Source organism: Asterias rubens, chromosome 7, assembly GCF_902459465.1.
Source record: "Asterias rubens chromosome 7, eAstRub1.3, whole genome shotgun sequence".
Taxonomy (NCBI): Eukaryota; Metazoa; Echinodermata; class Asteroidea; order Forcipulatida; family Asteriidae; genus Asterias; species Asterias rubens.
Window position 1 is genome coordinate 7438939 of NC_047068.1, and position 26111 is coordinate 7465049.

General features: G+C 37.9%; 1 protein-coding gene across 1 annotated transcript in view; it reads left to right on the plus strand.

Moving 5' to 3' along the window:
- The window catches only part of LOC117292388 (proto-oncogene tyrosine-protein kinase receptor Ret-like), a 30169-nt gene extending 6329 nt beyond the window's left edge, over positions 1-23840 (plus strand). Inside the window, exons 3-21 of the mRNA XM_033774415.1 lie at positions 5002-5283; positions 5822-6109; positions 7611-7877; positions 8433-8708; positions 9704-9823; positions 11566-11679; positions 12935-13048; positions 14149-14271; positions 15604-15720; positions 16222-16367; positions 17166-17514; positions 17859-17969; positions 18444-18607; positions 19853-19966; positions 20742-20812; positions 21142-21182; positions 21450-21549; positions 21996-22101; positions 22525-23840. Of these exons, the coding sequence (XP_033630306.1) occupies positions 5002-5283; positions 5822-6109; positions 7611-7877; positions 8433-8708; positions 9704-9823; positions 11566-11679; positions 12935-13048; positions 14149-14271; positions 15604-15720; positions 16222-16367; positions 17166-17514; positions 17859-17969; positions 18444-18607; positions 19853-19966; positions 20742-20812; positions 21142-21182; positions 21450-21549; positions 21996-22101; positions 22525-22551 (2930 nt within the window). The 3' untranslated portion in view covers positions 22552-23840. The remainder of the gene's footprint in view (positions 1-5001; positions 5284-5821; positions 6110-7610; positions 7878-8432; positions 8709-9703; positions 9824-11565; positions 11680-12934; positions 13049-14148; positions 14272-15603; positions 15721-16221; positions 16368-17165; positions 17515-17858; positions 17970-18443; positions 18608-19852; positions 19967-20741; positions 20813-21141; positions 21183-21449; positions 21550-21995; positions 22102-22524) is intronic.
- Positions 23841-26111: the final 2271 nt, after the last annotated feature.

Consider the following 26111-nt stretch of genomic DNA (forward strand, 5'->3'; position numbering starts at 1 on the left):
TTAAAATAAATCCGTAATTCTCGTTAACGAGAATTTATATTGTTTTACTGTTTTCTCAAAAAGTAAAGCATTTCATGGAATAATATTTCAAGAGAAGTATTTCACCACTACCTTCTGTAAACCCTGTAAGTTATTTGTAAATCTGTGAACTTTTTTTTTCTGTACCGAAAGGGTCCAATGGCTTTAAAGCCATTATAAATATACACACAAGTTCACAGATTTACAAATAACTTACAGGGTTTACAGAAGGTAATGGTAAAAGACGTCTCTTGAAATGTTATTCCATGAAATGCTTTACTTTTTTGAGAAAACATTAAACAATTATCAATTCTCGATATCGAGAATTACGGATTATAGTAAACACATGTCATGACACGGCGAAACGTGCGGAAACAAAGGTGGATTTTCCCGTTATTTTCTCCCGACTCCGATGACCGATTGAGCCTAAAATTTCACAGGTTTGTTATTTTATATATACACATGTATGTTGTGATACACGAAGTGTGGGCCTTGGACAATACTGTTTACCGAAAGGGTCCAATAGCTTTAACATGATGCCAGCGTGTACATTTCCGTCAGCTTTCCCTTGAAATTTATTACAATGGGTTTGAACACATAGGGGCACCCCCTGAACTTTCCCGTTTGTTGTGACAAACATATTGTGCAAGTCATGACGAAATGCAACAGCCCGAAATAGTCACACCCTGTTGGTTAACAATATTGAACTTGCATTACATGGAATTGAAATCTGATTACATGGAATTGAAATCTGAATGCAGACAACCTTTTATGAAAGTTTGTATTCAAGGTTGTCTAGAACACAAACAACTCGTTTGCCTTTTTATTAAATGATTGGTTGATAAAAATATTGTGATTACACGCTCGTGTTTTCCAAGTAGAGAAAAGCTGCGCAGTAAGGCAGAGACTTGAAACCCAATCCACATACAAGACGCTATCTGAATAGACCGATAGACCGATAGACCGATAGAACCAATGTGGCATAAATAAAACAATAATTTGGGTTATACCATAATATTCAGATAGCAATTTATGTGTTAAAGGTGCAAAAATTGAAAAAATCATAAAATATCATGTGATGACGTCACCATGACGTCATTTCACATTTCAAAAGAACTTGTCAATATCCAACAACTTACCAAGTTTCAACATGATCGCATAATCACTTAGGGAGTTATAATAGTGAAATAAGTGCACCTTTAAGGCCGCGTAACGTGACCCCCGATGACGTCATTGATCTGAAACTTCACACATATGATGGCTGCCTGACAGGTAACGTGTGTGTAAAATTTGAAGTGATTACAAAAAACTTCACTACGAACATCTTCAAAAAGTCCATTTTGACGAGTTTTCAACCTGCCGCTAGAGGGCGCTGTTGCAATTTGTGACGTCATCAATATGTTTTTTGAACTGCCCACCCTTGCTAGACACTTACGTCCTTGGAAAGCAACTTCATAACTTTTACCACTTTTGAGTTACAGGGCACTTCCGTTTTTGCCCGTTTCAACCGGAAGTAGAGATCATTTGAGGTCACGCACACAAAACAAAACGAAGACCTAATTTATCCCTACCACATCCCGCAAACAGAAACCTACGGTCTCGTTTGGCTGATTTGATATAGATTTTCAAACATTTAACATAAAACATCTTTAAGATGACGTCACGTGACCGGTGATGAGGTCATCATGACATCCTTGCTTTAGGATCATTATTGCACCATATACTTCAATCCCTGAAAGTTTCATTGCAATTGCTCTCAAATGATAACGCACATTGGCATAGCATTGTACTTCGTGTACAAATGATTACGCACATTGGCATCGCATTGTACTTCGTGTACAAATGATTACGCACATTGGCATGGTATTGTACTTCGTGTACAAATGATTACGCACATTGGCATGGCATTGTACTTCGTGTACAAATGATTACGCACATTGGCATGGCATTGTACTTCGTGTACAAATGATTACGCACATTGGCATGGTATTGTACATGTACTTCGTGTACAACAATGTGTGCGTGAGGCTTTGGCACGCAACCTTATGGCATTGCACAAATACATAGCTGTTTCGTCAATAACATTTCAAATTTCTCATTTGAGTTAAGTTATTTGTTGTGTATTCAAAGCAATTTGCCCAAATGTGGCATAGATAAAGAAATAATTTGGATTACACCATGTTCAGATAGCAATTGGTGTGTTAAAGGTGTAAAAATTGAAAAAATCATTAAAAATCATGTTATGACGTCATCATGACGTCATTTCATAATTCACGAGAACTTTCCAATATCTAATGATCTACATAATTTCAACATAATGGCGTCATTTCTTCGAGAGTTATACGACTTCAAAAAGTGCACCTTTAATGCTGCGTCACGTGACCTCCGATGACGTCATTGATCTGAAACTTCACACATATGATGCCTGCCAGACAGTAAACGTGTGTGTAAAATTTAAAGTGATTACCAAAAACTTCGCCACAAACATCTTCAAAAAGTCCATTTTGAAGAATTTTCAACTTGCCACTAGAGGGCGCTGTTGCAATTTATGACGTCATCAATACTTTTTTTGAATTGCCCACCCTTGCTAGACACTTTTATCCCGGAGAAAAAAAATTCATAACTTTTACCACTTTTGAGTTACAGGGTACTTTCGTTTTTGGCCCGTTTCGACCGGAAGTAGAGGTCATGTGAGGTCACGCACACAAAATAAAATAAAGACCTAATTTATTCCTACCTAATCCCGTTAACAGAAATCTACGGTCTATTGTGGTTGATTTGATATAGATTTTCAAAGATTTAAATAAAACACCTTTAAGATGACGTCACGTGACCGGTGATGATGTCATCATGACGAATTTCGTTTAGGACCCTCCTTGCACCAATGCCCTTCATCACTGAAAGTTTCATTGCAATTGCTCTTTAGGAACCATGCAAAAAAATGCGAGTACTGAATAATCCTGAAACAACCAAATAAAAAAACGAACAAAAACAATAGCTGTTTCGCTGCGCTACGCTGCGAAACAGCTAAAAAAACTTTAACAAAAACAAGAGCTGTTTCGCTGCGCTTCGCTACGAAACAGCTAAAAAAACTTTAACAAAAACAAGAGCTGTTTCGCTGCGCTTCGCTACGAAACAGCTAAAAAAACTTTAACAAAAACAAGAGCTGTTTCGCTGCGCTTCGCTACGAAACAGCTAAAAAAACTTTAACAAAAACAAGAGCTGTTTCGCTGCGCTTCGCTACGAAACAGCTAAAAAAACTTTAACAAAAACAAGAGCTGTTTCGCTGCGCTTCGCTACGAAACAGCTAATAAAAAAAACTTTAACAAAAACAAGAGCTGTTTCGCTGCGCTTCGCTACGAAACAGCTAAAAAAACTTTAACAAAAACAAGAGCTGTTTCGCTGCGCTTCGCTACGAAACAGCTAAAAAAACTTTAACAAAAACAAGAGCTGTTTCGCTGCGCTTCGCTACGAAACAGCTAATAATAACTTGGGGGCTAATCATCCTTACTCGGAGCTAAGAGCTGAATTGCGAAGGACGCGGCTACAACGTGTTCGAGAAGCAGGCATGCAAGGGCGCCTTTGGCTGCCAGCCACATCAACCCATTATGACCACGGAGCACAGCCAAGATTGAAAGTGTTTGACTTTTCCCGAGGGAGGTAAACCGGATGGTCTGGAAAACCCTGTGGCACAGCAGAGAACCAACGCACAACTCAACTCACATATGGCCCCAACCGGGAATCCAACCGGGGTCACCTTGGTGAGAGGCGAGCGCTTTACGCACACGCCAATCATGCCACCCGAACTCATGAACCACAGATTTTAAAACACCTAATAGTGTCAGTGGTTTTTTTGTAGTCCTGCAGGCTAGCCCAAAGCAAGATAGAATTACAATAAGGCATTTCGGTATGGGTCTGAAACTGTCCATGTGCTGCCCTACCGCGGGCAGCATGGCCCAATTTCATGGAGTTACTTGAGCAGAAAATATTGCTTAACAGTTTTTTTGCTTGGCAGAAATGAGCATGATACCAGTCACAAATTGTAATTGTGTCATGGTATTTTGGCTGCGGTATCCTTACTCCGGTAAGCATAATTTTGTTGTGCTTAGCTGCTTGTTCTGCTTAAAGGGAAGGTACACGTTTGGTAATCGTCAAAGACCAGTCTTCTCACTTGGTGTATCCCATCATAACCATAAAATAACAAGCCTGTGAAATTATGGGCTCAATTGGTCATTTTAGTGAGAAATTACCTCTTTCTCAAAAACTACGTACTATCAACAGCTCTCCAATGCTTGTTACCAAGTCAGTTTTTAAGTTAATATTTGTTTTGAGTAATTACCAAACGTGTACCTTCCCTTTAAGCAGCTCTATGAAATTGGGCCCAGCATTGGAATGAGCATCATAGTGCAGCATCAGCCATTTCTACCATGCTACAACCATGGAGGTTCACCTCATTCAATATTACCTATGGCTTTTAATAACTTCTAAACAAATGTACTTGATGATATGGACAAACATAGGGCCTACAGGAAGTCTAAAAATATGGAACTGTACTGTTGGCCTATGAAGAAGTACTAGTGAAACAACAAATTACTGCTGACACTTGACTTAATAAATTATGGTCGTAAGTGTCATAAGGTAAAATTTACTTGAGAAGCACTTCAGCTGTTGTTTAATAAAGCATTCCCTTTGAAGTAATAGGGGCGTATGGTTTGGATAATGTTTCACCTCAAAACATTTGAATATGAGAAACAATTAAGGCATGAAGTGCTTCTCGGATATCTGAGGGTTGGAGTCTGTTCATGAATCTTGTGACCAGAGATACGGTTGGAGCCTGCAATCACTTCGCTAAACAGGGATGGATTTTACATTATAGTGAAAATAATGTGACAGTTATACCCCATTTGTTCACCATCAAGCTGGTTAAAATCTTTCTGAGTTGTTGCAAGCGGCAGATAAACACAATTTTGTTTTCTTCTTCAGCTGTTCCAACTCCAATTATAATCAGTGAGTCATCGAGCACTGTAAAAATTACCTGGATGGAAGCACCAGATCCTACATACGATATCGCAGAGTATGAAGTCACATTGCAGCAAACAGGGAGTACAGATATTCAGACGCAGCGGGTAGCGGCAGTAGCTGGAGCAACCCACACATTTGAGAATCTTCAGTCAGGCTCAGAGTATACCATCGTTAACAAAGGATATCACCCCGAGGGAATCCTTATTAAAACACCAGATCCAATCACTGGCGTCGTGTGGACCTGTAAGTCAATGTTCAAAATGACGTAATTACTGCGTGATCAAAGTTTATGATTTATGTGTTCAGTCACCTTGCAAGCATTAGTTGATAAAACAACTGACTCTTGAAAAATACAACAAAAGGATGCAATTTACAAACTTCATTAAAATTGACCAAATAATCTTTTAATCAGCTAAAAAGCCCTGCGAATAATATTGACTTCTGACTATCATAGAGCTTAAGTTTTTCAGAGAAATTTGTATCCAGTTTGGTCTCGACTACTAGTCAAAAGGAGGTTGTTCATTGGCCAATTGTGCGCTGCATTTACAAATCTGTGCGTTTTTTTTCTCTGTAAGATTGCAGCTGGATGGCGTCAATGTATACAGTCTATAGTGTGTATCAAGTATTACACCATGTTAAAATCTCCGCAAACCTCTCCTAGTAATACTTCCATCTTGCAAAGTTTCAAATCCAAAGTATCAAGTGTTCAGCATGGCTTTGTGACATTGTTACAGGTATTAACATTTAAACTTTTAGTCAAGCCATTGTTTTCTTGTTTTAGTGCCACATGAACCGTCGGACAGCATTATCTACCAGACCAGCAGTTCAACAGCCACGGTTCAGTGGACTGCTGCCAACCAACCCTTCTCGTACTACAGGATGACCATCACCCCAGCGAATGGAGTGCCACAAGTTTACCAAATTCATAGGGACGATACCAGTTTTATGTTGGATGACATTATGGCAGGAATACAGTACAGCTACAGACTTGAGTCAGTTGTTGATACACCAGGTTTTCTGGATGGGACTGTAGAAAGTTTACCGTCGGATATTCGAATTTCAGGATCATGTAAGTATAGGCTATGGAAGCTTGAATCGCCGTCTTGTTAGTGAGTTACAGAGAAAATTGATCTCAGAAACACAGATACTTTTTCAGGGAAACATGGAATTCAAAGAGGTATTCAGAAGGTATCGTGGAAGGATTAAGTTTTTCTGTAACTTGGAACACGTGCACCACACTTAGGCATAAAAAAACACACCATGTTATGTTGGTGTAAAAGGGCCCCCCAAAATAGGGTAGGTAGGTAGGGATTTATTTTTATTTTAGATTTTTTCCCTCTCCTCCCAGCAACGAAACTGACATGTTTTCTAATTGCTTAAGCCAGTAGTATACACGAATACAAAAGAAAACAAGGATACACACAACAAATAGTGTATTTTTAAACTCTTGATGACATTTTAATTTTGTTTTTGTCTTTAATAGATTTTTATCATTAAATTTCTTCCCTTAAAAAAATAAAAATATCTAGGGTCGGCTGTATTTTTAGGGTAGGTCGGGTTACGCCAACATAACATTTTTTTGTTATGCCTTACTGAGCTTCCCATAGCAACCGATGAATGAGTCACTAAGACTCTTGAAAGTAAATTGAATATGTTTAATTTTCCTTCTAAATTTTAGGTAGAAAGTAAGGCCCCCCTCCCCCCCCCCCCCCCCCCCCCCCCCCCGTAAAAATTTCAAACAGACTTGCTGCCAGTTGTTATTAAGCACGCTCAACTTCCTAAGCCAAATACGACCAACTAAAAAAAAAGCCAGAAGTTATCATGTCTCGATCCTTAAAAGGTAAACCACAGAGCCCCCAGGATGTGATATATTTTCATAATAGTACACAGTATATAAAATGCATGACGTCCAACCATTTTTGCGTATTGTGTGGCGCACCATTACGATACCAAGCACATTATCCTAGATTTCTGAGTGTCTTGGACACATTTTGTCATTGAATTTCATGTTTTCGAGATGCTTTAATTTTAATTGATATCCAGGTATCCAATATGGCACCATTGAACTCTGAGTTTCTGCGACCAATTCATTGAATTTCGAGTTTCCTAGATACCTAAGCATTGAGTTCTGAATTAGCGAGAATCCTTACTATTGAATTCATATTTTCCAAGACACCTTCATTGAAATCTAAAGATTGGGAGAAACCTCATCATTGAACTCCACGTTTCCAAGATAGTTTCCAATACTTTTTTTTTCAAATGACAAGGATAAACTTATTTGTTCCAGCTTCCTTAATTGGTATATAACGAACATCAAAACTCATATACCTTTATCAATATTAATAAGACAAACCAGATAATTTTTGGGGGATCGAACAAATAGATAAAGGTGGGACTTGAACCTGAAGCCTCTGGTTTAATGTGCCAGGGCTCTACCAACTGATCTATCCAGCACTATGTTGGTGGTCTCCTTTTTTTATCATCTTAGTTCAGCGATGAGCCATGGTCACAATTTTCTACTGTTGTGTGGACTTCGGACAAAATGTTTTACTCATTTTTCTGGTACACAGCAACCAACTTAAACCCCACGATTGAGGCGATTACAGATCTTGGAATGCACCTTATATGGGATCCGAACACCAACAACCAACTGCAGAAGTACACCATTACCGTTGTGGACACCAACGGAAACTCTGTAATCAGTGAAGACATTCCGCCTGGGGAGACATCCTATACCTTTCCAAACCTACCAGCCAGTGGAGCCATTTATGAGTACATCCTGAATGCTTACTTTGGTGGTGCCAGCACCTATGCTGGGAGCGTTCAAGAACCTACAAGTAAGTTTTTGAAATGTCATTATTTATTTACAAACAAAATAGCTGTAAAAGAAAAAAATGTCATTATATAGCTTGCTAAACCTGTCCCGGATGTATATACACACAAAAATCAGATTTGGTGAGGACCCTCTCCAGACCAAGGTACGGTGTTACATCTCAGGTTCTGCTGTTTAGTTGCACTGACACAATCAATTGAAGGCATTGCCAGTGTGTAGTCTCTGGTGAACTGGAACTTCAATTTGGATGTTTTAAAAAGTTGTGTTCTGCCTAGAAGGATTATAACAACAATCGTTACCCCCCAACAACATGTAGCTGAAAGGACACATATCTGGAAAGCATTTCATAAGAAGGTTTTTAATATCACCACTACAGTCAACCCCTGCCCCTAGACCCAGACATAGAGCCGCTGTTGTTGACATCTGCTGTCGAGCTAGTACAACCCCAGATTTCTACCCCAACCCTCCCTGAGTCGACCCTCGCGGAGCTACCCTCCCCAAACTTTGTGACAGTACATTTATTTTCTCTCATATTAAAAACAATTTTTCTGTTACACAGAACTGCCTGTGAATGTGAACTTAGATGGCGTCACGTCAAGCACCGCGACCATAACTTGGGCCAAGAATATAGTTCCTAACCCGGAGGGGTACATGGTCAGTGTCATCAGCAATGATGGGACTTACACTAGCTTCATACCAGTTACTGTGGACGAGGCCGTTAGAGCGTATACTATTTACGGACTGCCTGCTGGGAAGACATACCAAATTGGTGTAGATGCTGTTTTAAATGGAAACCGAGTAGCAATCGGCGCTATCCAAGATCGAGCCGTTCTAGGTTTGAAATTTATCTTTGTTTGACATGTTTGACAATGGCAATTAGTAGCTTTTAGTTTAATGTAGGTGTGGAGACCTAAGTCAAGGTCTTGGTCTAGAAATCATTACTTAAATTTGTATACAAAAACATTTAAATGTACCAAAAGGAACCAAGAAATCGCCAAAAGCTTCAGTTTTAGCTGGCCCTGTTATGTGTTATATTATACAAACATTCCAAGTCAGTTTGCCTTTGATTTATGATTTGATTAGTTAAATAAAAATTTAAAAACTGATTTAAAGGTTATATGTCTTTGTAGGACAATAAAATACACAATGTCTACAGATTTACAGTAAACTTACACAGTTTGAAGATAATGATAGTAGTGAAATCGACGGCTGGACATGTTTGTCAAAGACCAGTGTTCTCACTTGTATCCCAACATATGCATAAAATAACGAACCTATTAAAAAGTTAGGACTAGTCCTACTAATTGTTGGAAGATAGTGGATTCTCCCTAGATGTTTTCTTAGATATTGCATTTGTATTGTATTTCTCTACAACATGTTTTGGGGTGGATTTCACAAAGAGTTAGGACTAGTCTTATCTCGAGTCAGGAAGAGTTACTCGTCCTAACATTTTGTGAATCGACCCTGTATTTCTTCTTAGCTTAGGCTTACTTATCGGTTTCGGTTATTGCACATGTGCTATACGTATTGTTTAGCGTCATCAGCACTTTGATGGAAAAATACATCACCAAATAAAAAGTCATAGACTAAGGGAATTTGGTTTACAAAAAAAATAACAATAAAATATATATATACTTGTATGTTATGTTAACATTTATACTAAGAAGATTACTTAAGTAAAGGAGACAAACAGGAATGGCAAAAGCAGCATTTTTAAAAGGCAAGCAAAACCAGTACAAAACTTGTGGACACAAAGTTTAAAATTAGTTTGTCTCTACAGGGAAAAACCTTAAATTATTTTTATTAATTTGTTTTATTATTTATTTACAGGAATTAATGACTGTCCGGCCATCGACCCTTGCAATAATGGGGAATGTGTAGATGGGACCACTCCGAGGGTCTATACCTGTAACTGTCTACCTGGTTTCACCGGATTGTACTGCAATAATCGTAAGTGGAAGTGTCGTGGCCGTGCACCAAATTCAAACTCTGGTGTTTCAGATCACCAGAGTGTGGGTTCGAATCCCCAGCTGTGACACTTGTGCCCTTCAGCGAGACATTTAACAATTGCTTCGTCCTACAGATGGAACGTAAAGTTGTTGGTCCCTTGTGTTGTGTTATGCACGTAAAAGAACCCAGTGCTCTTATCGAACAGAGGAGGGGTTTGCCCCGGTGTTCCTGGCTGTGGCTGCTGAATGCGCTGTAGCACATTGTAAACCCTGTTAAAGGCAGTGGACACTATTGGTAATTACTCAAAATAGTTATTAGCATATAACCTGGTAACGAGGAATGGGGAGAGGTTGATAGTATAAACCATTGTTAGAAAAGGCTCCCTCTGAAGTGACATAGTTTTCGAGAAAGAAGTAATTTTCCACGAATTTGATTTCGAGACCCCATTTTTAGAATTTGAGCATCTGAAAGCACACAACTTTGGGTGACAAGGATGTTTTTTCTTTCATTATTATCTTGCAACTTCGATTACTGATTGAGCTCAAATGTTCACAGGTTTGTTATTTTATGCATATGTTGAGATACACAAATTCACAATGAGTAACTCGCATCAGTTGACTTGTGCTCAACTCCTGCGAAATATTTGCAGCAAAAATGGAGCTGTGACGTCAAAATTTGTAACCTTAATAAGTTTTATGAAACACAGAATGACAAATATAGTGATAGGTTGGTCATGGTAATTAGTTTAATTACAAAACTGTTACATGTTTGTCCCCAAAATATAAAATTTGGTACGAAAAGATGGTTTGCGCAACTTTGTATTTTTAAACCAGTTTGTGGCATGACCCGCATGATGAAGGGATTGAAGTAAGAAGTTGTTCCACCGTTTTTTTGAAAAAAAAAACACTGTTTACGTCATGTTTTGCCGGGCAAAAAGACGCTTAGTCATGGTAAGATTGCATACACTTTCTAGCTGGCTGCCAAAACCCAAAGTGACGCAATTCGCAACTTTTCATCTCGGGTCTTTTCATTTGTGCTTCTAAACTTGAAAGTGGAAGTGAATGGCCGAATCTTTAAAAGCACTGAATTTAAACCCTGGTGGTCCTGATCAGCAGAGTGTTGCTCAAGTCCCGGTCGTGACACTTGGGTCTACTAATAAGACACTTAAACAGCCAATAAAGGACGATCTCGAATATATAGATAATACAGTTTTCTAATAGCTGGAGTCCATAGGAAACATAAACAAAATCTAACAAGTCTCTCACCTCACATTAAAACATGGTAAAAATGGTTTTTCTACAGAACGGCTTCTAGCAAAATTTCTGAAAAACGAGGGGTCAAACAAACCTGCGCGACAAAGGAATCGTGGCGTCAGTGGCGGCTATTTGGCGTGGAAAATAGCGCCCTCAGTTTGCTGAAGCTGGAGAACTGTGTTCACACCCAATTAGGGGAATATCGTCACTCGCGTCAAGAGGTCATTATAATAGATAAGCCGTTTTTGACTCTCGGCTGAAAAAAAACGTGCGGCCGGGTGCATTTTTGAGTTATTCGTTACTAAATGCAAACTTTGAGAGTAAAATGGTTATTAACCGGTATCTACGATGTCTATTTGGCTATAACAAGGTAATAGTTGAAATATTGAGATCATCCTTTATTGGCTCTTTAATCTTTCCTCGTCCTTTGGATGGGACGTAAAGCCGCGATTATTATAATTATACGTTTTTTTCCTCTGATCTGTACAGCTATAAACCAATGTGCAAGCAACCCGTGCCTGAATCAAGGAGTCTGCACTGATGGAAATTTTCTTTACACATGCGCCTGCAGAGATGGGTTCAATGGCATCAATTGTGAACTCAGTAAGTTGCGTTAACCCCGTGCCGTTGCACTGGGGTAGAATTTACTAATTTAAGAATTTTATTAAATGTTGATGGACTGTGCAGGCATGGATTAAGCCACCGGCTGCAACTTTCACCCTTAATTGGCAAACGAAGCAACAAAGCACTAACTAAAAATCAATTATTTTGAATAAAAAGTGAATAAACTTGAAGCCCTGCTCTAGTCCATGTAATCACTTGCGGATAAAGTATGTTTATGACAGGTTGCCAAGTAATCCAGACCGATATTCATGTGTGTCTTTTTGGGGGTTACTTTTAAGTAAAATTTGTAGTTTATTGCCAGACTGGTAATTAACCAATGTGGTGTGATATGGTTGAATTAACACATCACTTGATGTTGATACCAATAAAGCCAACTCAATGTGTACTGTATTTGGGTGTTGTCCTTAAGAGAATAATTAAGTTGTCTTGAGGGGTTTGAGTACTTTTTGTAGGACACTAAAACACAATGTCCTCAAAGTCGTGAAAATTAGTATTTTCGTGACATTATTTTACTCGTTTCACAGAAACTACAGCACCTCAGCAAGTAATATTTTTAATGTAAGCTTTCTACTATCATGAATCTCAGATGACAACCCCAAATAATATAACAGCAAAAACTTAACAGGGTAAGTTTAAGGTAAATCTGGACTTTGAGTTTTGGTTTACGAAAACTACACAACTCCTTCAATGTTCCACTCAAACTTAAACAGCTACCTGAGCGGAATGCTTTCAACAGAAATGGTATTTTAACTTGTTTATAATGCACTTGTTCACCATTTTAATGTAATTTTGATATGTGTACACTTCTGAATTTTTTGTAATTATCGATTAAAAAATCAGGCCCCAACCTGAAAAACTAACAACACTTCTGCCGTTGACGGCGCGCGTCAAAGGACACTGGCGCTGACGTCATGTCTGGGAGTTTGCTTTATTATACCTCCATGCTGCAACAAAGCGACTTAACAAATTGGAGCTCCCAACTATGATGTTTTGAGAGTGATTACATAACGGGGCTTTTCGCAAATCTCTCAGAAAAGCGCTGGATAAGGGCATTCAAAATGTTTTTTTGTTTACACAATTAAAATCTGTTTATAATCATATGACTTGATTTCCTTATTCATTGAAAACATTTTAAGTGAAATTCAGCAAAGTTAGCGACTTGACATTTTCGTTCAAGCAGGTCTTTAATTAAATTGATCTACTTACAATTTCTTAATTTGTTTCTTCTTTTCAGCGATTAACTTCTGTGACGGACACAACTGCGTGAATGGAGCCTGTGTTAGTTCAGCCACTGGCTTTACCTGCAACTGTGTTGGCACTGACTTCACAGGAACTCGTTGTGAAACACGTAAGTTGTGTCCGGTTTTTATGTTCTGTAATATTAATAAACCCTGCTGGGTGTTCAAGTCGCAGTAAAACCCAAAACAAACAAAAGAAAAACAGGCACATCTAAACTAGTCTGTGAAGTTCAGATTTAGAGATTTGAATTTTGTTGTACAAAGACAAGACCAAAGATTAAGTGGTAGAGAATTCCAGAGGTGCAGCGGAAGAAAAACACCTGTTACCCCAAGAGTGTCGAGACTTGGGTTCATTGAGGAGAAGCATGGAACTGGCTTGAAGATTCCTTGATGGAGTGTAACCTTGAAGTGGTTCTGAGATATAGTGGGGAGCCTTTCTATTACAACATTGCTGAGCGGTTATAAGCTCACTGTACCAAGCTTTGGTGTTTTTGATCAGCATAGGGTATGTTCAGACAGCGTACTAAGTTAGAACCAAACCGGTTTAACTTTTACGAGTAGCAGGGGGTGGTCAAATTCCCCTTGCGTTCAGACAGCACCGAGTTAAACCCGATACGGTTTATCTTTGGTTTTAAGACGTCAAAGCAAACGCGACCCCGTTACGCTAACATCCTGTTTATTGGCCTGTTCATTGGTCACCGTGTGTTTACGTAATGATTACGGAGGTCAATGTGAGTTAAACCGGATGTGGTCTTTTTGGGGTTGAACTCGATTCGGACTAACTTTAGAACCGTTCAGATACACTGAGTTGAACTCGATCGGGTTGAACCACGGGTTAAACTGACTTTAGTACTGTGTCTGAACGACTTCAGAGTGGGGCTCTGAAAGCAAGGAAAAAGATAAATAATTTGACTGTCTGTGCACCTGTTTTCTGTGATGCATGTCTCAACTTGTTGGATTTTTTGTGTGAGATTTTTCCGAATCACCATCTTCTTGGATTAGAAATTTACAATTGCATCAGTTCAAAAACAAGCTCTGGTGTTTCTGATCAGCTACATGGGGCTCAAAGGGAAAATGATAAATAATATGACAGTATGTACATCGGTCGTCTGTGTTACTGTTGTGAATTAAGATGTATTTCTCAGTAGATTGTGAAGATTTATGTGTGAGGTTTTTTGCGGTTTATCGTCTTATCTTTTTCTTGTACTAGGAATTGACAATTGCATCACAGGCATTTGTCAAAACGGCGGGACCTGTCGTGATGATTTGACTCGGCCGGGTCAATACATTTGTGCCTGTGTTGCAGGCTTCACTGGCACAAACTGCCAAACTAGTGAGTACCTTCTTTTTGTATTGGTCCACGCCTCTCTTTACTCATCTTTTTCAAAACCATTTGTTTGTTTTCTTGTCTTTCCACGATATTCTGAGCAGCCTCCGATCCGATAGAACCACATTTCAAATGTGGTTTTGGGTTTTACTATGTAATAATTTTTTTTCTTTCAAGGGAGTGTTGGGTCTGAGCTCAACTGGGCATTCGAAGTTGCGAGATAATAACACCCTTGTTACACAAAGTTGTGTGCTTTCAGATGCTAGATTTCGAGACCTCTTTGAGGTCTCGAAATCAAATTCGTGGAAAACTACTCCTTCCTCCCAAACTACGTTACTTCCGAGGGAGCTGTTTCTCACAATGTTTTATACTATCAACCTCCCCCATTACTCGTAATCAAGAAAGGTTTTATGACAGTAATTGGTTTTAGTATGACCAGTAGTGTCCACTGCCTTTAAGTGAGTCTTTTTGTTAAAAAATGCAGCTTTGTTGACCTGAATGACTCCTTTTTGTGTACACTCCATGAATAAGCAATTTCATCAAACGTTGATTTTTTTAATATATTTGAATTAAATTATAAATAAAATGTGGACATTATTCTTCATTTTGATCTGTGCAAGAAATAAAAATGTTTCTGCATGTTAATCTTTTTCATTTTGTAGAGATGGGAATCATTTTAAACAATTTCATGACAAACAATTCAAGCATCCTTCATTTAAATTTGTGTATTTTCACCAACAACCTAGAGAATTTTTTATGTGTGAAATGAAAAGAGAATAGCAACCCAGAAAAAGAGACACTCTCGATATTACCGCTCTCGAAATTACTGCGCTGGTCTTTTTCATACCGGGGGAAAATGAATCAACCTTAACAAAATCATTTTAGGTGTGAAACCCCTTTTTTTTAACTAGCTTGGGATGTGTTAAATTTAATTTTTGGGAATTCAATTTTGTGATATACTCATTTTCTATCACATAGAGTTCTCATGTGAGCGGGGGAACAATTAAAGCTCTATAACATCGCATTAAAGGCAGTGGACATAATTTTTTTTTATCTACTAAAGAGCAATCGTGAGTAAGTTTTCAATCTAGTTCTGAACGTGTTTACAGTCGGGGAATAGCTAAGATGTTACCAAGACATTCGCCTTGTGTGTCATTTGCCCCCTCGGGTGTAGGCCCTAAGAAACACCATGGACCCCTGTCACACCTTGCGACAAATGTTACTGTTTTTAAGAGGAGTAGCTGTAGGCCTTGTTTGTGGCGAACTTGTCTTAAAAATATAATGTAAACTGTTTTTGTTCCCAATCTTGTACAATATGAACCATCTTAAATTTTGCAGATATCGCTGAGTGTCTTAGCAATCCGTGCCTAAACGGTGGCATTTGCATCGATGAGGTGAATCGATATAGGTGTGACTGTTCGGCTGTAGACTTCTCAGGAACTCATTGTGAAACTCGTGAGTATGGCAGTATTTGTAAGATTAATTCCATTCCAATCAATTCAATTACTGCTTATCCTTTTTTATAAAAACGTGACATTTGTTTACGTGTGTACAAGGTGAGAGCACATGCAAGTATATAGGGCATGCAATTTAATTATTATGCATGGTTTGTTGGCTCTGCAAGAGGCCTACAAAGATTTGTAAAAAAAAATCTGTCAAAAACTTGACCTAGCATTTATATATGAAAGATAATTAAAAAACTAAAACAGATATTTTTAATTACAACAAAACTTGTCAGATTTGAAACTAATGTTTGTTAGAACGACTAACTCGTCCTAACTTAGAATGGGTTTAATGCATATTTACATCAATGCATACTAAACGTCTATGGTTGCTAAACTTTAACTGGTCCTAAGTCCTAAGATTAATCGTAAGTTAGAAAGAGTTTGGTTAAAATTGCAGATGGTCAGAGTAAGGAAGTTACTAAATTTCCATATTTGTTCTTTGATCTTTCAGTAGATAAGCCGACGAATGGAATCAACACGGTATTGTTAGTTGCACTTATCATTGTTGGGTTGGTTGTCATAACTGTTCTTCCGATTTTAATTATTGTGTGCGTCAAGTTGAGGCAAGGACAGATAGATCCTCAAAGAGGGGAACAGGTAGGACGACATTTTCAACTCAATCTTACCTGCATGATGAAGTAAACAACACTTAAAGACAATGGGGTGGGTTTCACAAAGAAAGACTAGTCTTATCTGGACGGGTTATTCGTCCTATCTTAGGACTAGCCTAAAGGTTTTTTCTCCTATAGGACTAGTCCCAACTCTTTGTGAAATCGACCCCTGGCTTTGGTTATTGTCAAAGACCAGCTATTTCTCACTTTGTATACCTAAACCTAAGCTTTCAGATGCCTTGAATTCAAGACCTAAGCTGAGGTATTCAGTTCAAATATTTTAGTGAGAAATTACTTCTTACTCAAAAACTGTGTTACTTCAGAGGGAGCCATTTCTCACAATGTTGTTAACTATCAACAGCTCTCCCTTGCTCGTTACCAAGTAAGTTTTGATGCTAACACTTATTTTGAGTAATTACAAACAAAATAATTTCCTTTAAATAATATTACAAAGAAGTACACAAATTTTGCTGAACTGATATGTCATACATACTATGATAGCATTCTGCATGACAAGAATAGACAGGCTGTCCCAGAGCTGAAAATCAAACCATCCCACCCCCCCCCCAAAAAAAAAAAAGAGAGAACAAAAAAGTTAATTTAAATGTTTGTTATTAACAGTTTGACAAAACGCGATTAGAGTTAAATTAATACATTTGAACACACGGACCAGTACAATAAACCAAAAGTTCTATGTATACATACTCTCCCTTTTACTTTGTGTTCGTATCCTTAAGAAATATGAGTCTAGAAAATAAATTGTGTGGTTTCTTGTGATGTTTAGGACCTCCCTGATATTGTGAGTGTACCCGCCAACAATCCGTCTGTTGACTCTGGAGGAATAACTAATCCAGCCGAATCACCGATCGAACTACACCCAATGACACAGCCTGTTATCTCAGGAGGAATGTCTAACCCAGCCCAACCACCAATCGATAAGTATATGACAGAAGAAGAAGTTAAATATGAGTACGCCGGTCTTCCAACTTGGGCAGTCAAGTGGTCCATTTTGTGGACGAACGTGATCTTGGAAGAAACAGTACTCGGTAGAGGCTACTTCGGAGAGGTTCGTCTTGGTGGCATTAAGATGGGTGGCAACAGAGTTACTAAAGCTGCAATCAAAATGCTCATAGGTTGGTTAACAATTATTATGTACGTATAGTAGCTCAAAGCCTGTAAATCGGGACCACAAGGTGGCCTTATCGTTTGTAGTTCAGTGACAGGATAAGCAGTTTCATTTGTCACCATGTTGTTTGTGATGTGGCGAATCTGTCAAACCGATTTCTTGAACACATTTTCTGTCATGTAACCTTCCAGCTTTTTTTACATTTGTTTGTTTTGTTTGTTTTGTTTTGTTTGAGTTGTTTGTTTTGATTGAGGAAGTAGTAAATTGTGTTTGGTTGTAAACAATGATTATTGTGATGATTGACAGCAGAAAGTCTCCGTTTTGTAACACGAACTTTTTCCTTTTATCTAGCTGGCGCATCAGAGAAAAGCACTGCTGACTTTTGGAAGGAGTTCAAAACGATGACAGTCATCGGACCCCACCCCAATGTCATCAGTCTTTTGGGTGCTTGTATAAACGCAGGTAGAAATAATAATTATTTCAAATTTCAATTAAAACCTTAAGCTTCCCTGAAACTTATAAATGAAAAAAAAGAAAAAACATCTGATATTTTTTGTATTTTTCAAACGAATAGGCCCTATGAATGTGCTAAAAAAATTCCATGACAAAGCACACGAGCCATTTTTTTTTCATCAACACACGACTGCTTACTTTGATGAAAATCCTTCAGGTATAAAGAGGAAAAGAGTGGGGAAAAACTTCATGCACTTGATGTCATTTGAGTACGGCACCCTCTTGGCTGGAAATCAAAAGAGCGGCTCGAAATCGAAAGAGTGTTGCAAATTTTCCCATTGATTCACCTTCGCTTTTGAAGCAAAATATATGTTGATGTGTGTCCTTGTAAATTTGAATGCCGCATTTCTTTGTGGGTTTCAACTAAGTCTGTCAAAAGAAGAACAAAATACTTATAATTAAATAAGTTGTGTTTTGTTCCAGAAAATCTCTACGTTGCGTTGGAGTACCTTCCTGGAAATAATCTCCACAAACATCTTCTGGAAAATGGCCCAAACCAGCAGAAAAGGAAACCTCTTACTCTGCTGCAACAGTTGAAATTTAGTGTGGACGTTGCAAAAGGAATGCAGCATCTCTCTGAAGCAGGGGTGAGTTTTTTTTTTTTTAAACCTAGTAACTTTATGCACAGTAGTAATTTCGCTCCGCCCCAGTGGCCAGGCTATCCAGGACAAGGGATTGGCTAATCAGCTTGCACAGATTCTTGTTCAGGAAGTATGTCATGCGTGCAGTGTGAGTGTGATGCATGATGGGACTGAGCATTTTCAGGATATAGGACCATGCTTAATACAATTGCCGTCCCAGCGCCTTTGGTTAATGTAAGGCGCTGGAGACGGGCGAAAGTAGTAACGGGAGACTTTGGAACGCTAGGTGGCAGCAGACTAACCAGGTGAAATTCCATTGTTTACGTAGTTCTGAACATGCGCACATTACCAAGAACAATGGATTTAACTAGTAAGTCTGCTGTCACCTAGCGACTTAAAAGGCTGTTGGTTCATGACGTGTGTGTCCCTCTTGATTTTCTCCACCCAACAGGGGTAAATGGATGCCTATAATCTGTTTGAGCATGAAGGTAGAGGGATGAGGTTGTTTTGTATTAATTTAATTAAACGACCACTAGGACGACCATTAGCCAAAATTTTGGCCCGACCATTATAAGCATTGAACTAATTATTAGGCTGCATGCAATCGGGTAAAGTAAGAATGTGTGAGATGAACATTTTATGATTTTTTCCGCCATCTAGGTAATAATATTGAAAATTTCACCCTATCCTGGGTGCATCATCAAACCTGATGAAACATTTGGTTGATATTTGCCTCTAATTGGTACTCGCTTAGTTGGATGTTGTATCAAATGAACTAAATTAAATTAAGTTGAAAAAATAGCCAATATCTGTTTTGGTATAGAATACACATGTCACTATGTTCTTGCTTTTGTTTGTTTGTCTATCTGATCTTTCCATCCAGGGAACTCGGCAAGCTCCACAAATGAATATAAACACACAAGCTGGCAACAACCAATCTCTCTCGTACAATTATTGGTTTAACGTCTATGATTATGAACTGCGAAAATCAAGAAATTGTGATTCAGTAACTAGACGACACAATTTATTCTAGTCATAGTGAAATCAGCGGTTAGCTGGGGGATTCGAACCCGCAACCTTATGATTGCAAGTCCTGCACTCTAACCACTTGACCACGATGACCATGCTGTTACCACGATCTGTTGCACTTTACTGCCTGTTGGTAGTGACACCAAATCTCTCTCCGTGAGTTGTGGTGGCTCTGTAAAAACACACAATTGTTTTATCAACTCAACATGTTTATCTTTGCAGATAATTCACCGTGATTTGGCAGCTAGGAACATACTTCTCGGAGAGGAGTTAGTCGCCAAGGTTTCTGATTTTGGATTGTCTCGCAGAGAACATATCTATGTCCAAGTATCGGAGGTAATTTAAAGTCGGCAGGAGCTCTTGCAGTAATGTCAGTCCCTATGCCCTAGTGCTGTAGACCTTTATCTTCAGGCACTTTGTATTTCTTCCATAAATATCAGTGTAACCAGACTGCGGCTGAACGGGCGCCACATTACGCTTTTGTTCATAATTGGTGTCGGCATGTCAAAAAGGTCTAGTGATTATCAGATTGGATTTATTTAGCGCCTAATATAAAGTTATCCAAATAATTCAGGTCGACAATCCGAATTTCGCAAGGTCAGGTCATGCTCTTGTCAAGTTATCTTAACTTTGTTCAAACCGCGGAACTGTTTCACCGAAATTATCATCTCTTGAAATTAAAATGGGTAGGATACAGAATGATAAATTATCAACAAGATAAGTGCCAACAGCTCATTGTTTCAAATCTTGCCCTTGCTAGAATTTTTTGAATTTCTGAGAAATATTTTAGACTGGAATATTGTCAGAAAGAAGTAATTTTCCACGAATTTGATTTTGAGACCTCATAATTATAGATTTGGAGGTCTCGAAATCAAGCATCTGAAAGCACAAAACTTTGTGTGACAAGGGGGGTTTTTCTTTCATTATTGTCTCGCAACTTTGACGACCAACTTAGCTTTACTTTCACAAGTTTGTTATTTTATGCAAATGTTGAGATACACCAAGTGAGAAGACTGGTCTTTGACAATTACCAATAGTGTCCAGTGTCTTTAACCTTCCTAAAAGCTTTAGGATCATGTCTCATCAATATTTTGTCTTATTTTAACAACAGGCGGCGATTCCGATTCGCTGGTTGTCCATAGAATCCCTGACGAGTCAGCTGTATGTTTCCCAAAGTGACGTGTGAGTCTTTGTAAATGAAATATTTATTACTTACACTTTGATTAATATTTGATTGATTGATATTGATAGTTTATTATTATTATTCCTTTTATATATATATATTTTTTTTTTGGGGGGGGGGGTGGGGGTGTGGGGGCTAACAGTTAAATGATTGCGAGGGAGTGAGCTGATGTTGAATCTTTCTCAAGTGTTGTTAAAAGTAAGCTGTCAAACCCAGTCAGTTCTTTTCTCCTCAACTGTCCTGGTGGCTTCTTTTGTATTGATTTTTTTTTTTTACAAATAATGTTTTGGTATTTAAGTTGCTTTTGTTTGTATTTATTTGACTGTAGATGGTCTTTTGGAATCTTACTCTGGGAGATTATGACTTTCGGTAAGTATAATAACTAGGCCCAACTATCATGTCTGAGTCTCTGCTTACCAAAGGAGTTCTGTGCTTCAGTGAATCGAAGAATTATTGGGTTAAGGCTGAGCCATGAATTTGGTTAAGTGCCTTGCTTAAGGACACAAGTGTCACGACTTGGGGATTCGAACCCACACTCTGCTGATCAGAAACACCAAAGTTAGGATTCAGTGCTCTTAACCGCTCGGCCACGACCCTTCTACACCCCAAATTACTATATTTTGTTTTATTTCTTAGGTGGGGTGCCCTACCAATGTATCCATACGACCGGAGAACTGATAAACAAGCTAATGGGCGGATACAGGATGCCTCAACCTGAAGCCTGTCCGGACAAGATGTAAGGCCCGTAACACGCATGAACTCTGGGGTGTGGTTTATGGGGGGGGGGGGATACATGTATCCTCTCAACATTTTGGATATAGAAGACAGGGAACAACAGTAACACCTCCTCCTGAATCATTGTTGTAAAAACACAAATTATAATGCCTGTAAAAGAAGTGGAAATGAAGATGAAATGACGGTTCAACTGTGGCTATTTATAAAGAATAAACTAGTCGTGCGATAGTACAACTACCAATCTTTAAAATTGTTCTTAATATAATCATTAGTGCAATTTTAATTGAGTAGAAATATGCGGCACGGTTTTTTTTTCTTTCTTAAGACACAATCTGATGTACAAGTGTTGGAATCGTACAAAAAATGTTCTTTAAAAAATGTTTACATTTCTTAAATGTAATTCAATTAAGAAGAATAATGCGTTTAATTTTCTTTTCATTTCTTAAGTTACGATCTGATGTTGAAGTGTTGGAATCGAGCACCAAACCTTCGCCCAAGTTTTAAAGTAATCACCGAAGAACTGGACAAAATAAGAGTCGCCCTTCAACCGCATGTACGTATGTAGTAATAATATTAATAATAAGACTTGTAATGCGCCCATATCCACCCTGCTGGATGTTCAAGGCGCATGTGTTTATTCGTTTGTGTTTTGTCGATGCTCCCACTGCTGCAATGCATGTTTGAACTGTTCATGTTTTAGAAAACATGTTGGTCACAAACGGCTTGTACCAAAATACCCATACCGATCGCAAACAGACGCAAGGTTTTGCCTACAACTTCCATTCACATAAAGAGGTCAAAGTAAAGGTCATGTTCGGGCATGACATTTTTTCAAATGTAGTACGTGTATGTAATTAAACATAGTATACCAATTTCTTTAAAAAAATGTTAAAGAACTCCTTTTCAGAAATCCCTTTGTTACTTGTTTTGAAAGCCATGAAATCTAATCTGAGCTTTTATGTTTATTCATTTGTAGATTTACGAGAACTCAGTTCTCTCCTAGAATTTTTGCGCCACCGAACCGTAGTTTGAAGATGACTTGATACCTACACTGGGTAACTACACTGTCTGATGTTATACCAATAATGAATAAGTGTCAACTAAGCCGCTTAGTGTTGAAAGAAAATTTAAGTAAAGTGGAATGATTTGCCGAAGGAGTTTGTATGGGGTGAAGGCGGCCAGGTTTTTCTAAGTTTGGTTTAAAACTCTCTGTTTCTGAATTTCGATAGTCAAAAAGTATAATAGGAATTTACCTTAATATTACGCTAGCCTTTATATTGAACAAAAATAATTCGGGATTGGATATTTTGGTATAGTTGCCGGAAAACATTTGTTTTGTTTGCACTTTGTTTAAGTGTTCAAGCAATAATTAAATGTTGGTGTTTTGTTAAGGTGTTAATTTGGGGGATATTTGTTGTTATTTTAAAAAGGTTTATTCTGCTGTGTAACCCGTTCTCAAACAAAAATATGTTGCTAAAGTGTTATCACCTTAAAAATGTGCTTGCATTATTAGACTTAAAATGCGCTGGGGAAAATCTATCAATATGATGATGTCAATCGGTGTAAAATAAAAGTATTTTAAAGTTTATTGTTTCTATAACCTTTTAAACTCCTTAAGTCCTGAACTACGTCGACGGCGGTTTGCGGAAGGACTTGCAAAGTCTACCCGTACCACGGACCTTCTCCCACCAACTATAGATATTAGAGTCATTATTGCAGTGAGTCATTATTGCAGTGAGTCATTATTGCAGTGAGTCATTATTGCAGTGAGTCTGCGCAGTGCCAATAATAGCCTATCATCCAGCTGGGTTCCAGGACCGCTCGTGTCAGAAACAGTACTGATCCGTATTTTGTTAACTTACTAAATAGGTAGTTGCTTCCGTTTGTGAGTTTTGTTGGTGGTTTATTTATGTCTCTTTGATGTAGCTTCCAATAGCGATATATATTTTTTAAATGTAAACTGTATATTTTTATATGAAAAATATTTTTGTATGTAAACTATTTTTGTATAAAAAATTGTTTTTTTTTTTTTAATCCTGTAATTTGGCCACGAGTGTAAAGAACAATAAACCAAACAAAAACATCGGACATTTTCATCTTGCATATAGATTAGAGGGCGCTATCAGCTTACGAATATGGACCATGTGAGAGGTCATCAATACATTTGGGAAGATCCGGCTATCCGATCGGGCTGGTATCTGACCCTTAAGTGTGAAATCGGGGCCAATTTCATAGCGCTGCTAAGCACAACAATTTGCTTAGCATGAAATTTTGGCCTCGATAAAAACAGAATTACCAACCAAATTTCCACGTGGTTTTGAGGATAAACAAACAACAGCTGAATACAAGTAACAAGCAATATGCAACAAATGGAAATATGGTTGGTAATCCTGATTGATCAATATTAACGGAACGAGAACGCAACCTTATTTCTTGCATTATTATATCCCGTTTTTTGAGCATTTCATTATATTATTTCTTTAATGTTTTACTTCTGTACTGGAAATGTTGTACAATCGTGCTGAGAAAGAGGACAACTCTCTCATTTTCTTTAACTCGCTAGGTTTACATATTATGTACTTCCTTAAGTTGTATTTGTTTGCACATGTTCCTAAAAATTATAAAATGGCATGTATACGTCTACTTGGTTCTTTTTAAAGGGGCGGAGTTTTCACACAGATTGTAGATGTTTATTTAAAGGCAGTGGACGCTATTGGTATTTACTCAATTTTTTTTTTAGCATAAAACCTTACTTGGTAACGAGTAATGGGGAGAGGTTGATAGTATAAAACATTGTGAGAAATGGCTCCCTCTGAAGTGATGTAGTTTTCGAGAAAAAAGTAATTTTACACGAGTTTGATTACGAAACCTCAGATATAGAATTTGAGGTCTCGAAATCAACCATCTAAAAGCACACAACTTCGTGTGACAAGGGTGTTTTTTCTTTCATTATTATCTCGCAACTTCAACGACCAATTGAGCTCAAATGTTCACAGATTTGTTATTTTGCATACGTTGAGATACACCAATTGAGAAGACTGGTGTTTGACAATTACCAATAGTGTCCAGTATCTTTAATTGAACACGAAACATTCAACAGCATAACAATAACTATTGACTAAGTTCCATTACTTAAAAATAAAATGTAGGCTTGTTGTCAGAGTCGATTCGCAGTAACATTTGTTTAACTGTGGATATGGGTAACACCAAAATGAATATTCTTGATCCCCGATGCAAACTTAACATTTATTAAGTACATCTATTAAAGTATAATGTTGTTATGAGTTTACTCAAGTTCATTTGTTCATTACGAGTAAAATAAGCAGTACAAGAATAGTTTAATAAACACAATGAAAATAAAATAAAAAACAGCCTTTATATGTTGTTATCGAGGTAATTGTGAACTGCTTACAACCATTGCTAACGTCATGTGCAAGAGGGTCTATGGAAATAAAAAGGGAAAGTCACTGTGGCATTATATCACCGACCTGCGGTAAAGTGCATCAAACTAATGCAAAAAGTGAAGAGAAAAGAAAGAAAAGAAAGGATAAAAATAACGACATATGCAAGAAGTGGTAACAATTTTTCGCATTGGTAACACACGTAATTGATGATGGGCAGTTGGAAACATCCATTGTACATGTTTAAATATGTTGCCTAACGAATGAGGACACTATGTTGCAATCCAATGTATCACTGGGGCAAGCCTTAGGAGTAAATCTTATGATACCATAGGATTATGAGGAGTATGAAGTATCAATTTAAGACCCAATTTAATAACGATTTTACTCGGTGGGTCCACTTTACTGTAGCAGGAAATAACACACCGTGGTGCCTGTCGCATTAATATCATAAAATTTACAAGGAAAGGTGGAATGTTTTTTCTTTTTGTGACAATTTTGAATGTTTGCCTTTGTGCAGATGAGGTCGGTTTTGTCCTCGCTTCGATGCGTTTGAAGTATAAGCATATTTTTTTTGAAGACCCATTTTATAAGAGATTTTTTCTAGATCGAATGGGAAAGGCTAGCTAGCCTTTGGTGGTGTTTCGGCATTTTAGGAAGCGCAAAAACACATAGTTAGACCAAACTACCAAGTTCTTATTAATATAAGCGTTCATTTTCTTTCATTTTTTTTTTTCGTTTTGTTTTGTTTTTTTAATCCATGCTTCTGTTGTCCCTTTTTTACGGTATAGTGGTTATGACTCATAGTTCTGAGAAGAACCAGCACCATTAAAGGGTGGGTTGTCTTCATTCTTGTGTGTCACAAACTGGAAACAGAAAGATAGTTAAAGTTTTGTACTTGAAAAAATGAAGAAGTTGTTGCTGTTTGTGATCGTGATTGTGTTCGTGGTAGGATCGTTGGCTCTTGATGGTAAGTAGCTCTGTCTCTAGGGTGGTAGACCAAATAATATGCACATAATTGCTACGTCTAGTTTGGGAACTATCGTAAAACTGAAATTTGTCATAAAGCTAAATAATGGCAGCTTGCGTGAATTTGCCATCAGGGCCGGTTTTGTATAATGTTATCACTCCATTGCACGTAGGCCTACGATGTATTTATAAT